The sequence below is a fragment of the Astatotilapia calliptera genome, chromosome 15 (assembly GCF_900246225.1).
Source record: "Astatotilapia calliptera chromosome 15, fAstCal1.2, whole genome shotgun sequence".
Lineage (NCBI taxonomy): Eukaryota > Metazoa > Chordata > Actinopteri > Cichliformes > Cichlidae > Astatotilapia > Astatotilapia calliptera.
The window spans coordinates 11,675,255-11,689,640 of NC_039316.1; the positions used below are offsets into that span (position 1 = coordinate 11,675,255).

A 14,386-nucleotide genomic window follows, 5' to 3' on the forward strand; every position below is an offset into this window, starting at 1 on the left:
CTTGGCATATCCTGTTGCTTCCTCATTTGGGTGGAAAAGAACTGCAAAGTCTGGAGTAAAGCTAAGAGGCAAATCTACAATTATGACCATTTTTAATGACATTATTTGTAAAACCTTGCATGGATGTCAGATTCCACGAGCACACATCAGTTTCCCACAGCAATGTTCCCAAACTATTCAACCACTTGAGCTCACACTGCTAGATTTAGCCGTGTGTAGAAAAAAAAAAAAGGAAAAAAAATGACAAGCCACACTGGTAGATAGCTGACAAGTTAAAGGAGCATGTCTTCCCTGTCATTTCTCATAAAAGCGTAGATGCGGTTGTTTTAAAGAAGTCATTAAATATAGGGGAGCCACTCGTGTACAACACAGGTGTGTGGGCGTATTTGATTTTTTTTTTTCATTTTTTTGTCTTTGAAATCATCCCTGGAATATCAGATCAGATGATTAACCGAATAGTGTAGGAAGACAGGGGCACTGGTGGAGTAACCTATCAGATATGCTTGTCATTTCACAACACGGAACAGAGTTAACAGACACAGAAGTGTTGTGGGGCCAAATGTGATGTGTCGCTTGGCGAAGAGAACACGCATCTGGAGACAATTAGTGGATAAATGATTCGCTCGGCCCACGAGTTATCCTCGAAAATTGCGCCCCAAGGTTGATCAAGTCCCTTTTAGGCACCGTGAGTGAAGCAACACCTGGCATTTGAGCAGAGGTGAGAGATTTACTATGTAGCACACGAGTGTCTCAAAGCTCTAATTACGCCAACATCAGAATTACTGCAAATGCACAGTTTTATACATTCAAAAGCTGCCCATCAGTGAGGTTCCCCTTTGACTGAGGTCATCTTTGTCTGTTAGCGAGTCCTAAAAGTAATATTTTCTGAAAGCACTGAAAAATATCCAACAGTGCCGTGAGATTACTTCGACCAGTTTCAAAATGCAAATGGACTCATTTCAATATTTTTTTCACCTTCTGGTGCAGGAATATGCATTAATAAATCAAACTTACTGATACCAACATGAAATATTAACAAACCCTTGGAACGAATTGGAAACATGGCCATACTGAGACTGAGAATGTCATTCACGCAGTGTCAGATTATTTATAGAGCAATCAATCAATCAATCAATCAGGCCAACTCAATCAGGTTTGTAGCAGATTTACCAGTATGGATCCATACTGATAAGCTGCAAGGATTCGCAGGGAGGGGGAAAAAAAAAGCTATAGTCAGTGTGAGGTAATTTAGGAACAGTCATTCCACATTATACTGCATGTCTACCAGACAGCAAAGAAAAGTGGAATTTTCAACTGTAAAATGCCTCGGTTAGTGTACACATCCAAGAGATCAATATCAAGCTTGTTTGTTTATGTTAAAGAAATTACTGCAGGGTATTTTTTCCTTTGGCTCTTCAAGATCAATATCTGTGTTACTTTTGGCTGTAAATATTTCCCCTAGTTTTGAAATAATACTTTTAGGACTTGATTCTGGTAAAAGGAAAAACAAAACAAACAAAAATTAAACAACTCATAATAAAAATAACAATTTTGCTGTATATTGGTGCTACACAACCACAGTTATGAACACCTTCTAGACGTAGAGCATTTGCATGTTTTACTACGTCTTTCATGGTGACTCATTATGGTGACTACCCAACTCTCACTGACAGCAGAACGGTTGCATTTTCTGGTTTTATTGTTTCTTACCTGCCAAAATCCACTACATCGTCTCCAGATAGTATATACAGCTGGCCCCGTGAGACTGGCAAGACAAAAGACTGAATCTCTGAAAGATGAGAATGATGAACCCTACACAGCAGAGTTTGAAGCCCCATAGCCACCAGTTGTCAGAGTTTGAGGGCTGAGTTGGTATCTGCTACATATTTTGTCCACAGAAGGGGCTACCATGATACAAAGTACTACAAAACTTTTTGTTCTTGTACAAAAACAAACATTTTTGTAGAAATCCTGCATTTTAAACAACAACTGATACAGAGTGAAAACTGCAGACTGTGCGCAAGGACCGACATGGATAAGGACTCTGACAGTATACATTTCTTGTAGAGGCTTTGAACATAATAATAGGCATGGCAGAAAGTTCTTTACAATGGCAGAACTTTGGCACGAGAAAGGCATTATAGAAGAAAACGATGGATATTTGACAAAGTCGGCATAGATGGTTCTCAAAACTAAATATCACTTTTATACATCAGTTCATAACAAACCATTTGGCACTGACTACTGTTCCCTTTGTTGGTGTAAGATTAGTGTTTGTTCAAATTATCTGAGAGAAACTCAAGCCACCGAGGAGAGGGGACCGATCGGGTCACACACACATGGAGGTAAGACGAAAGGGTATTGACATCAACAGAAAAACTACATCTGGTGTAAGTGTCACAATAGTTTTCCCTTCTGCACAGTTGTCAAGTGTGTCAGATGAGAGTGTGTGTGTGTCAGTGTGTGTCAGTGTGTGTGCATACATTTTTTTTCATTAGTTTTTTTTGTGTGTATGCGTATGTTTAAGTCCACTTCTACTGTGGACTAGTCAAATGTTGTGTCATAAAATTGCTCGGCTCTTCTGTCATTTTACATATATCACCAACCAAACCCGTAAGTAAGTCCTTCGATTACATCTCCCTTCAAAAAGTGAATGTCACAGTGAGGTGACACTGCTCAGGTATCTATATTTCCACAGGAAACATCTGTCTACATAAGCAAGTGGGTTCGAAAGGAATCCTGTTTGTTTCTTTGTATTTTTTTTAAATTTTTGTCCCCCCCCCCCCCGCTAAACTCAGTCTGTAACTAAGCCAGCATTAATTCAACCCTGTCTCCCCACTCGTGGTTTTTACTGAGGGGTGTAGTCCAGGTGTATTCAGTGTTCATGCCATGGTTTCCTTTCCTGGGAGTCTCCTGTCGTTAAACGTGTGCATGTTAATAACCTCCTCTGTCTTAACGATGACAGGTGGCTGAGGCTTTTGTTTGAGACGGCGTTGGCACTTTAGAGACACGCGCAGCTCGTCCATCATGGCACTGCAGAATGATCGCTGCGAGAAGGAAATAGAAAAGAAGAAGGAAAAAAAAAAAGTTCAACACATTCTTGAGATATACAGTCATAGTGGATCATTTGTTCTTACTGTCTAAAAGAAAGGGGAAAGTATTTGCATTAGGAGGCGGGCAGAGTGGTTTTGGCACAATGAAACCGCTGGCTTTTAGCCAGGAGACTTGAGCGTAAGCCTGGTGTGGCAAAACGCTGATGACACCAGTGCACATTTTACATGCATTTATTTACATGGGCGACAGAGGTTAGTTAACTTTAAAGTGCAGCTGCAGGTCATTTTAACAGCTTGCACAAATGACCTACAGGGTTGTTTAATGAGGGAGGGCTGGTGATGGTTTTTGTGCCGCGTATTCTCTTTTAACCAGTGTCTTCTTAATGGTGGCATGAGGTCCTTTCTGAGTATCTCCAAGGTATTGTTGTTGTTTTTTATTTTCCACTCATGTCAGTATTCTTGGGTAATTGCCACAGTGTCCTTTTTTCACCACCAGGTGGCACCATCACTGGGATATTCTAAATTTAGTGACTTTAATTCTACCAGAATCAGTCGATGTCTACATAAATTCAATTTCACTGCTTTACCATGCGCATCCTCTCACCTTAATATGTTGTGTAACATGAAAATACTTTTTTATATGCTGTACAATATGTTTCCTTTTCTGCCTTTTTCTTACTTGTGGTTCCAAAAGTACAGCAGGAGGTCTGACCTTCAGATGTAAAACCAGCTTCCAGTTTGAGTTCAAAGTCACACAGCCTTTTTACACGATTAAAAAAAACAGGTCCTCCTTGATAAAGCTTATAGGTGGGGTTGGGTCAGGTGACCCTCGCTTAGTTATACTGCTGCAGACCCCAGGCTGCTCTTCCATCATCTACTGAACTCCTCCTTTCACTTTAACTCCCCATGCATATAGATGACAACTGCGTGTGATCAACTGTGTGTCTTTTTGCCCTGGTAGTTTACCCGCTCTCCTCTCTGTCTCTGTATCCTTCGCCATCTGTCTCTGGCATTCAGATTTTGGATCTGGGGTTACTAAACCCACCAAGCAGCAATTGTTATTATTGGTTGTTTCTCAGTGTTCATTTTTTCTCTTTTTTTTCCTTTCCACTGTCACCACATACACTCAAAGGGGAATTGCTGAGCTTCTCTATTCTATTTTAAGCTTGAAAAAATTAGCCAAACTGAACAGTTTCTCCTCCTTCTTTTGTATTTATTGGCTTTATGTTGGTTTTACGACAAGCATATGTATGTACAGTACTGCGCAAAAGTCTCAAGCTGCCCCTCATTTCTTCAAAGTTTGCTACGAAAATGGGAAATAGGTGCGGTGATTTATTGAAAAATGTGAAAGTCAATATTTGGTATGATCACCGTTATTCTTCACACAGCCTGAACTCTCTTAGGCAAGCTGTTTTGTAATTTCTTTATGCAGTCTTCATGTATAGCCTCTTGAAGGACATTCTTTTTCACCGTGTAGACTGTTATTGTTCTCTCTCTACCTACTGATGTCTGAACCAAAAATTTCAAATTTGTATTCATCACTCTGTAAGACCCGTTGCCACTGATTTTCAGTCGCATTGTGTGTAATTTGGCAAACCTCAACCTTTTCTCCTTGTTTTTCTTCTTTAAGAATGGCTTCTTGACAGCTGCCCATTTACTGTGACCATTTCTGATGAGGATTTAGTGCCACATACATCTCTTAGGTACTGGTGTAGATTTTGTCCTGTTTCCTTTGGACCTTCCTTTGATATGCCAAGTTTTCAGCTAACAGTTCTTTGGGAATCCCCTCATTGGGCCAAAAATACTATTTTATGCCTGTCAGACTGTGTTACGTTTTGTATTTTTCATAAATTCAACTATAGAAATGCCAAAGTGCCTAAAGATGCAATTTAAATTTGGTTCTTTGCTAAGTTATCTGTTATATGTAGACACAACACTGGTTAGGTGCCTCTTTTCTGCTTGTAGGATTCATAAGTCAGTGTTAAGTGAAAAAGCAACCACTGTCGAAAGAAAAACTTGAAGGACCTTCAGAAAGCCCAGAGTGCTATTGTTCAAGATTACTTGGAAGCCACATGAAAGTCTGGCTTCTTAGAAGCAAACTATATAAAATAAGGGGGGACTCATGACTTTTGCACAGTACTGTAACATAATTTGTGAGGTTATAAATAAATAATAAAAAAGGATCTCGTGGTACTATTCTGGGAAAACAAAGGTCAACGTGTTCAGTTTTATTTTATGTGTACATGCGATAAAATAAACCATTGAGTCAGTTGATATCGTGTAACTGCGCAACAGCTACAGAACATGAAGCATCTATTCATTTGCTTTTTTCGACAGAATATTTTGAGAAAACAAGCCTTCATTTAAAGGGTTTGATATGTCCTAGATTCCCCCTTTAAATCGTCACTGTCACACAAACGTCTAAATAGCGTTTCACAGCCATTTGCACCCTGCCAAGAACGGGATTCTGGGAGAAACATTAAACACTTGTAATTTGGCATGAAAGTGAAAAACCTAAAGAGACAGCATAAAGGACAAAGCATCCACTTCGGCAGATTAAATCCAAATATACTGCTACCCACTTTAAAACATCACAGTCTTATGCAACTTGTGTAATGTGAGCTTCTGTTGTCCCTGCATTATGTATGTGGTGTAAAATCCTATAAAATGTCAATATGCCCGGGCACCAACTTTGCCAAGTCAAATTCTCATACATTCCTTTTCTGATTATGCAAAATGTAATTCAAATTCAAAGAGTGTAGGAGGGGAGAAGATAAAAAGAGGAGGGGGAGCATTAAAGTATGAAGCTATTATTTTTCTGTTTGTGTATGTGTGTAGGTGTGCGAGATGGATATCTGTAGGTGGCTTAGGGTGTGTTTTTTTTTAGCAACATTTTTTTACATATATTTGTCTGCCATATGAATGAAATATTTTCTAGAGTCTGAAGGAAGACTGATTACAAAAGCAGACAGGCAAGAAGGATAACAGAAAATTAATTTTGAAAAACAATGAGAAGGAGGGTTTTAAAAAAAAGAGAGAGAGAAAAAGCTCGTGATGTTAGGGTGGAGGACTCTGGCAGGGAGTAAAAAAAGGAGAGGCTTGCTGTCAGCATGCAAATTACTAGCACCTTGTCAGCCTAGAGACTCTGGCATTTGCAAATTATCTGAATATTGTGACCCAGTCTTGCAGCTCTTGATTAATGATAGCTAAGATGTGCTGTGAAACTTTTGCAGCCCTTAAAAAAAGCAAGAAACTAATTACTGTTGCAATAAAGTAACACGCTGCTGCGCTGTGCTAATTCTATAGACGTAAATAATTAACAGACGCTATCAAAAGGACTCTCACAATTATTGGGAAACATCACTGCACGAGTTAAAGTGCACTAAAATACATACTCCACACTGTGTGATGAATCATGTGCGCTCAGTACGAAAATAGAGCACAAACAGAACAGCCTGAAAAATATTCAGAAACGTAACCAGGGGGATAAAGAAGCTGTGGATACAGTGCACTCTATGTATACATGGTGAATTAAAATAGATTTGTATTTGTATAATACTATTATGCTGGTGTTTGTGATGAAGGAGTTGCTGTAATTGTTAATTTATTGAAATGATGATTCAATATAATATATGACTAAAAAACAACAAACAAGTAAAACATTTTTCCCCATTTAAAATCAGCAAGAAAATTATCCATGCGTAGACAGAAGTTAGTTTCGGAAAATGCCTGCTTGGTTTAGCAAATATTGACTGCTAAAAACTCACACAGGTTAAAGCACTGGGGGATTTCTGTCTCCACACCACAGGTCTATAGCCATTATGAAGAGTGAAAGCAATTTAAGTAGCCAATTGTTAAAATAAAAACAAGCTTGGTCTGTAAAAATGCACTTTAGGGCTATAAGACAAATTTTCATTTCACTTTCATTTGATGTCTCTTGGGTTTGGTGTCTTGTTTTTACAGTTTGATTTCTAAAATGGCAGAGCAAGAGAGGTAGACCGCTTTTGAGTTTTGGTTTTGTATTTTTCTTAAATTTTTCTTTATATTTAGATTCTCAGGTTTTAGTTTCCTATCTACTTCTGTTTGTGGTTATTATTTGGGTCGTATTTAATTCTGTGAGTTCCTGTGTATTCCTGCCTCCCTTGTGTTTCTGCATGTGTTACCTCCTGTTTTTAATTCGTTAATCTTTTGTCTCATGTGCTCTATTTTTCAGTTTTACTTCCTTTTAAGTGTTAGTTGTCCTCAGCTCTGTTTCCACCCGTTCCCCATTTCTATTCTTCTGGCGTATGTTGATATTGTCTGAGCCTCCCTCTGTTCGTTTTTGCGTCACCCCTCATGCTTGTGCGTTTCCTTGGCTCTGTGTTCCATGAGATTTGGATCTTCTTCTCTTTCTTTGTAAATTACCAGCATTAAGACTGTGTTTTGAGATCACTTATGACTCCCCGAGTCCTTCATTTAGATCCCCATCCTGCCTGCCACACAGCCATACCTTGACACAAACACGCTACAGCAGAAGCCTAAAATCTCTTCTCTAATAGCGCCTGTACCTTTTCCAGCTGGGCGTTCTGCTTAGACTTGTAAAGGACCTCCCCCACAGCCACAAACACTGACAGCACAAGTCCCGCAGCCAGCACGATGAAGATCCCACCGATGTTCTGTACTCCCAGAGCGCTGGCCTCTTTGCTCTCCTCCTCGGGACACCCGTTGCCTCTCCACCACTTCTCCTTCATCATGTGCAGCTTGCCTTCCTCTTGCAGCTGCAGAATAGCTATCGTGATCTTGTCTCTGTATGGAGATCCTGCGAATACAAAAAGCGTATCGTGAAACTGGAAAACACAGATAATACTCATGTGCCTAGGATCGTCATTGTTGTGTTAGTGGGTGTAAGAAACACATTCAGGCTTGCATGTGATCATATAACCTGTCATGTTATTGTTAGCCGCTTAGAGAGAGTTTTTTTGTAAGTCCTTCTTCAAATCCCACTAATCCGCCATATTCACAGAGCTATTCCAAAATTCTCACTCCTCTCTGCAGTGTGTTTATTATAATGCACAGGGAGTTGGCAACAATAACTTGGCTTGGGGGAGCAGAGCTGCTGTCGATTCTCACAATTTAGCTGCTGTTTGCACACGCTTTCATATGACAGAAATAGTCCCTATGAACAGAGGAGCCCAGTGAGGGGTACATTATATGGATGCATATGTGTTTGGGATTATACGTGTATATTGATGATTGGGTTTCTGCATTGCTGTTTTTTGATGCATGTTGAGCAAACTCAAATCCACAGAAAGTAGGAAGGCGCCAGAATTAGCGACGAGGCATTAAGGCGCAGCGGGCGCTGGCCTGATCAAAGTGGGAATAATCGTTGCAGGGTAGCCGAGTGGGGTCATGTTCCTCTCCCATCCACAGCGTGTGCGCCACAACACACGGCTGGGTTGATCCAGGAGCAGCGCACACACACTTTGCTTCAACCGGGCCAAGAAAGATTAATTCTTACTGTGAGCCTTCATGTTTCATGTTTTCACTGCTTTAAGAGCTTGTTAGTGTATTTATGCGATTATGGGACTCATGCATAATGAAGCCTGGGTGCACATATTCATTTCAGGCATTTGCCTCGTGTGCAAATTAAGAGTGACTTAAAAGAAACAAAAGAAATGTTAAAAAAATAAAAAAAATAAAAAAATAATTCAAGGATAATAGAAATGGTTTTAAAAAGGAAGAGAACATTTTGTGCCAGAACTCCAAAGGAAATGAACGGAGTCAGGCTCCAGGTAACAAGTACCATCATGCTGTTTGTTGATCTCATACAGTTTTGCCTGTCAGCCCCGTTAGTTGAGTCTTCCTCTGTCTCATCTATCATTAATCTAATGCCATCCATCATCCTTTCATCTCCAAATCTCTGTGTTTAGACTAACAAAAGAGACATTACTAGAAAACTGAAAATTACACAATGCCACTGACTTTGGAGCAGCATCTGTTTTTTTTTTTCTTCTCTTATTTTGTAACCTTGTGTTTTTCTCCCCGTGCTGAGCTTATGAGTACACTGACATGATAAACCAGAGCAGACTTGCAACACACGGTATATTCCGTGCATTTCATACGGTCGATATGCAAAGCGTGTAAAGCACAGCCCCTTAGATGCAATTGACTATGTATGTGGGAAACATATGCCTGCTTCATTTGAAAAATCAGAGATCTCTCTAGTATCTGGGTCCCCTGATTCAGGCTCCTCTCATATTTCAAATGATTAATGATGGCTTAACAAAACAGGCCTTGGATAAATGCTAATAGGATGGGTCCTTAGAGAGGAGGATATGGAGAGCGGGGCCTGGGCGAATGGGAAAAGCGCCGTGCTTGACACACTGTGCATACACAACTACCTGACAGATGTTCAACACCAGAGATCATCCATCACTCCTACACTGTCTGGCCTCAAGTATTAATGCGATCACAGTTTAAGTCGATAGCAGTGGATGAAGCATTTGTGATTTGGGAAACCATCTAGCACTAAAAGGTTAAAATGTTATTATGTCTTGCTCTGCTTTATTGCTGTAAAAGCCCTATAGGGAATAAGCTGCTAAACATTGTTCAGGAGGCCAAAAGGTATGAGCCGGTGGCTAACGTGATAGCTGAAGAGCTCACATGGTTTTGAAAAAGGACACAAGGAGAGGGCCACCATCAAAAATAATAATAAAAAAAAAATACAAATTTTTATATTCTGCCAAAATTACTTCTGAACTAATAAAGTCATCGAGATTCCGATCTCAAGATCTTTTTGCAGGCCATAATCGGCTTCTGAGCAAATAATATAAGGATTAGACAGAAAGAAGAAAGTGGGAAGTAATATTCTTCAGAGTGAATATTTATCTCTATATAAATGCAGAACCATTTATTGCTGAATTAAAGTGATGTGTTCCTATTTTATATATCTATCCATCTATCTATCTATCTCTCTATCTATATATATATGATATATAAAATATAAAGTATACTACTGCGTGAATAAAAAAGAAAAAAGAAGTGATCCATGCTCTAGTCTCTATGTGTCCATTTCAAGGACATCAGTCTAAGTACTTCAGCACTTAGGGAGCCACAGTGGGCCTATATTTCACAGCAGCCCCTCAGCTTTGTTATAGCCACGGCAATCACGGCATCCCTGCAGATTCATAACCGCCCCATACTCATCAGCGGCAGCCCGGTCCAGATGCGGATGGCCAAAATTAATCCTCCGTATTTTGATGGCCTTCATATCATTCATGATAGATGTGACCATTACAGCTGGTAGCAGAGTTCTCTGTGGCCTCGTCAGGACCACTCTAACCTCTGTGACACTTGAATGGGAACCATCAACGGCTTTCAGTCAGGGTCCCTGGGAACGCTAGAGCTGTGAGCTGTGCATTGATTAACCCTGACAAACAATGCTTTTAATGCACCAAACCTCTTATGATTGTACTTGTTTTTGTGATACTTTTAGCTCATCTGCCTCATTCCTGGATAATGATGGTATAAAATGTCAGAATACAAAATTTTTGATGGGAGCTGGGTCAAAGCGGCTTCTGAAAACAAGCTCCTAGAGTTTGTTTTATACTCTCTGAAGTGCTTTTTAGTTGTGGTTTAGTGCTGAAATTAATGCCGGTGTCAAGTAAGTCAAAGGGAATTGCACTGAACCGACACTCACAGTGTTGCCTTACGTGAACATAAAATAAAATGAAAACAGACCATTAAAAGTATTTGTGAAGAGAGTTTGATACACCATTCCTGCCTCTGAAACAATCTTGTGAGAAAATCACCATGAATAGAAAGATCTTGCCGAAGCAGTGAGTCATTTTAACCTCATCCATAAACTCAACCTTCTAGGCATTTCACTTTTCATTAAGCTACACCTTTTACACCTCACTGTGTCTAACCATTATACCCGTGACCTCGCTGATAAAGATCAACCTTTCCCTTTTCAAAGCTTTCCATCATTCCCACAACACACCTTAATGCGTCACACAGTATCTGCAGTATCTGCAGACTTAATCCGAGTGGCTTATAACACAGAGGGATGCAGAGGTCGTTTACCCATAGGTGTTCCCACGCCGTAGGCTCTGGAATCTATGAGGCCTCCAATCTGCGTGAGGTTGCAGTTGCGCTGGGTGACAAACTCAATGGTAGTGGACTCCATGAGGAAGGCATAATCTGAGGTAAGGACACGCTGGATGCCTTCCTCCACGTTCTTTACCATCACAGATTGCCTCCTGCTGTTCATAAACTCCCACATCTTGTCATAGGTAGAGATTTTTGTCTTCTGCAAGTAACCAGAGAGTGGGATCTGAATGAGAATCTAAGAAGTATTAGGAGAAAATATCATATCATCGTTTGCACAGTGTTTGGGACCTATTATGTTCATTTTCAGCTGCACATTTTTTCTTATTCCTAGACTATAATAGCTTTGCATGACTCACAGTTCAAAAATAAACCCTATTTATTTTCTTCTGAGGCTTTGAGGAGCTGCTAAGTTCTTACGGTCCTCCCCTTTTACGGCCACCTTCTGTTTAAGGTTTTTATTGGCTTCCCGTCACAAACAGAAGACTGCAAATTGATGAGGCTGCTGTGCTCGAAGCCGGGTGCCTGAAATGACCATCAAGGGTATCTCTTCTCTGAGACATTACGCATGTCCAAGATAAAAAAAAAAAACCCTGTCTGTAGCAAAGCATGAACCTTGAGCTTTTTAGCTGTTTGTGTACAATTTTGGCCATGTTACAATGATCATCCAACACTGTCACAGAAACTCAGGAAAAGCATCATAGGTCCATTTTAATGTCTGAAAAACGATATGATGAAATGATGATATTAATATTTCTATGATGAAAAGAACTCAAAGTTTAAATCCTGGTGATTTAGATGAGCCATAAATACGACTTTTCTTTTGTTATAAATCAAGCTCTGTTTTTTATAGCTTGTATTTGTCATTCTCACATTATATAAGTACCTTTTAGAGTGTTTTTTTTTTAATGGTGGAGGCTCTTCATGCTAAATTGAAATTGCCTAGCTTTGCACAAATGATTCACTGGAGGCAATTCATATAATCTGGTTTATGTTTAATTTATTGTTACCAGACACTTCCTAATGCTGCTGCATCAGGCGCTTTCAACCAGGGAATTACTGTATGTTTTTTTGCTGTGAAGCAGTCACATCTTTTTGATGAATGTTGCATTTATAATTTAAAACAGATATATGTACGAAATGGGCACAAGGACTGGGCCAACTACATGTTACCTACTGCAATGGCTCAGCCTTGGAAACCCATGTCAAGAAGCTACCGGCACACAGTTTTTGTACTGATGTTATTGCCACAGGAGGTATGGAGCTCTGCCATTACTGAGTCAGCAGGGTGTTGGCAACTTTTAAGCACTATGCGTCTTAGCACTCTGCGAGCTGTAACTTTATGTGGTCTAACACTTTGTGGCTGAGTTGCTGTGGTTCCAGAGTGCTTCCACTTTGCAATAATGCCACTTACAGTTGAATGCTGAATGTCTAGGAGAAAAGAAATTTCACAAAGGCTACTAAAGGTGACATCCTATTACACTACCACAGTCGAATTCAGTGAGCTCTTAGAACGGACCATTCTTTCACAAATGTTTGCAACGACAAACTGTATGGCTAGGAAAGTAATTTTCCTGCATTTTTACCAGCAAATCAGTTATAAATGTGGCACTACTTCTTAGGAAGACAATAAACTCCACTGTTCTCTGCAGTTGCAACCCATGCATGATGTTTGCAGGTGCAATATTCAGTGGATTACTTTGACTACTTTAAAAAAAAAATGGCTGCACTTTCAACACCAGTTGCTCTTCTGCATTTTTCTGACAAATTAACTGCACATGGAGTGTTTGCTATTTGCACAGCAAACACAGGTGTTGGAAAATCAACCAGGAGAGAAATCTTAAAAGGATTATAAATTTGATGTGTGAGAAAATAACATTATTCACAGAGCCACTGCACAAACATCGTCGTAGATCCAGCTACCTTGAAGAATGTCATTGTGGCACCGTCCTCCACCACCCCATATGGGATTTTAGTTTGTTTGGCCAGGTCATCGGCTGAATCTATGGGCGATTCCATCCTCTCCACAGTGAGAAAAGCAGCCAAATTGGCTGTATAGGAGGAAATGATGATGAGGGTGAAGAACCACCAGATGCCTCCCACTATTCGAGTCGACAGGGCCTTGGGCATGAGCTCTGACCCTGGGGTGAAGGAGGCGGCAAGAATGAAAGTTAAACAGCAAGATGCATTCATTTCAACAAGTCATTATCATTCCAATCTTCTCATTACGTTTATTTTTAACATGCAAAAACCAGAGAGGACTAACGCCTTTAGAAACGGGCTTGTTTCGAGAACTCATCAAGTTCTCAGCGCAGGCAGATGTGCCACTCGCATCAAGATTAAATCACTCGAGAGAGCTCTCAAAACAAGCAGATTGTTGGATCTCAAACAAGTGAAATTATCTCGTCTCAGTCACAAGGGAGTGCTTTAAATAATGCAAGAGTTACCGGAAAGTGCTATTCAAAGAGAACAAGGTGTTTGCATAAATCTCATATATCAAATTAAACACATCAACATCGATGGTGCAGTACTGTGTGGAGAGGTAACAGGCTGGTTAGGCCAGAGAGTCATGTACCCAAGGTAACCTCACATCCTGACTCCACACCCCACTGATCTCTAGGTGCTGATAGGCCAGAGGCAAGAGAAGAGGACACTCGGATATTAGTGGCATTGCTACAGTAACAAACATAGCTTTACTTTTAAGCGAATGTTATTTTTAAGTCTTTTTCAGCTAATGAGCTCAACAACACGTCTGTTCGCAAACAGAATCGCTTTATGCATTTTATACAAGAATCACTCTCACTCTCATTAATTTAACTCAAGTGGACTAAAGGCTGTAAAACTGTTGTTTTTAGAAACATGTTCCTAGTTTACATATTCGGGTTTAGCCCATGCTCCCATGAGCCCAAGTCTGTTACATTTATTTTAAAATATATGCACATTTATTCTAATTTCTGTGTGGTCTTTTAGAGGTCTCTCTCTATTGCCTCTGGCTTAGTTAAAAAAAAACAAACCCAACCCTTAGGGACAGTGGGGTGTAGAGAGCTCCAGCTCCACAAAGCAACTGTAGCCACAGGCTGAGGCAACTACCTTGCTGCATGAGTGCCCCAACTCCAAACCAGAAACTATTGAGCAGCGTAAAATTGTTTTCCACTACATCTGAGTCAGGGTTGCATGGATGCGGGTTGTACCACTCATAAGGACTAAACCTATAAGGGAAAGAGCAGAAAGACACACATGTCAGC

The 14,386-nt window shown here is 40.1% G+C and overlaps 1 protein-coding gene across 2 annotated transcripts in view; it reads right to left on the reverse strand.

The window, feature by feature from the left end:
* Window positions 1-75: 75 nt before the first annotated feature.
* LOC113037170 (glutamate receptor ionotropic, kainate 2-like) overlaps window positions 76-14,386 on the reverse strand; it is a 69,604-nt gene continuing 55,293 nt past the window's right edge. For both annotated transcript variants that reach the window (XM_026193931.1, XM_026193930.1), the window contains exons 12-16: window positions 14,232-14,350; window positions 13,065-13,282; window positions 11,118-11,343; window positions 7,601-7,851; window positions 76-3,047 (exon numbers count right to left, since the gene is read on the reverse strand). In XM_026193931.1, the coding sequence (XP_026049716.1) occupies window positions 2,883-3,047; window positions 7,601-7,851; window positions 11,118-11,343; window positions 13,065-13,282; window positions 14,232-14,350 (979 nt within the window). In that variant the 3' untranslated portion in view covers window positions 76-2,882. The remainder of the gene's footprint in view (window positions 3,048-7,600; window positions 7,852-11,117; window positions 11,344-13,064; window positions 13,283-14,231; window positions 14,351-14,386) is intronic.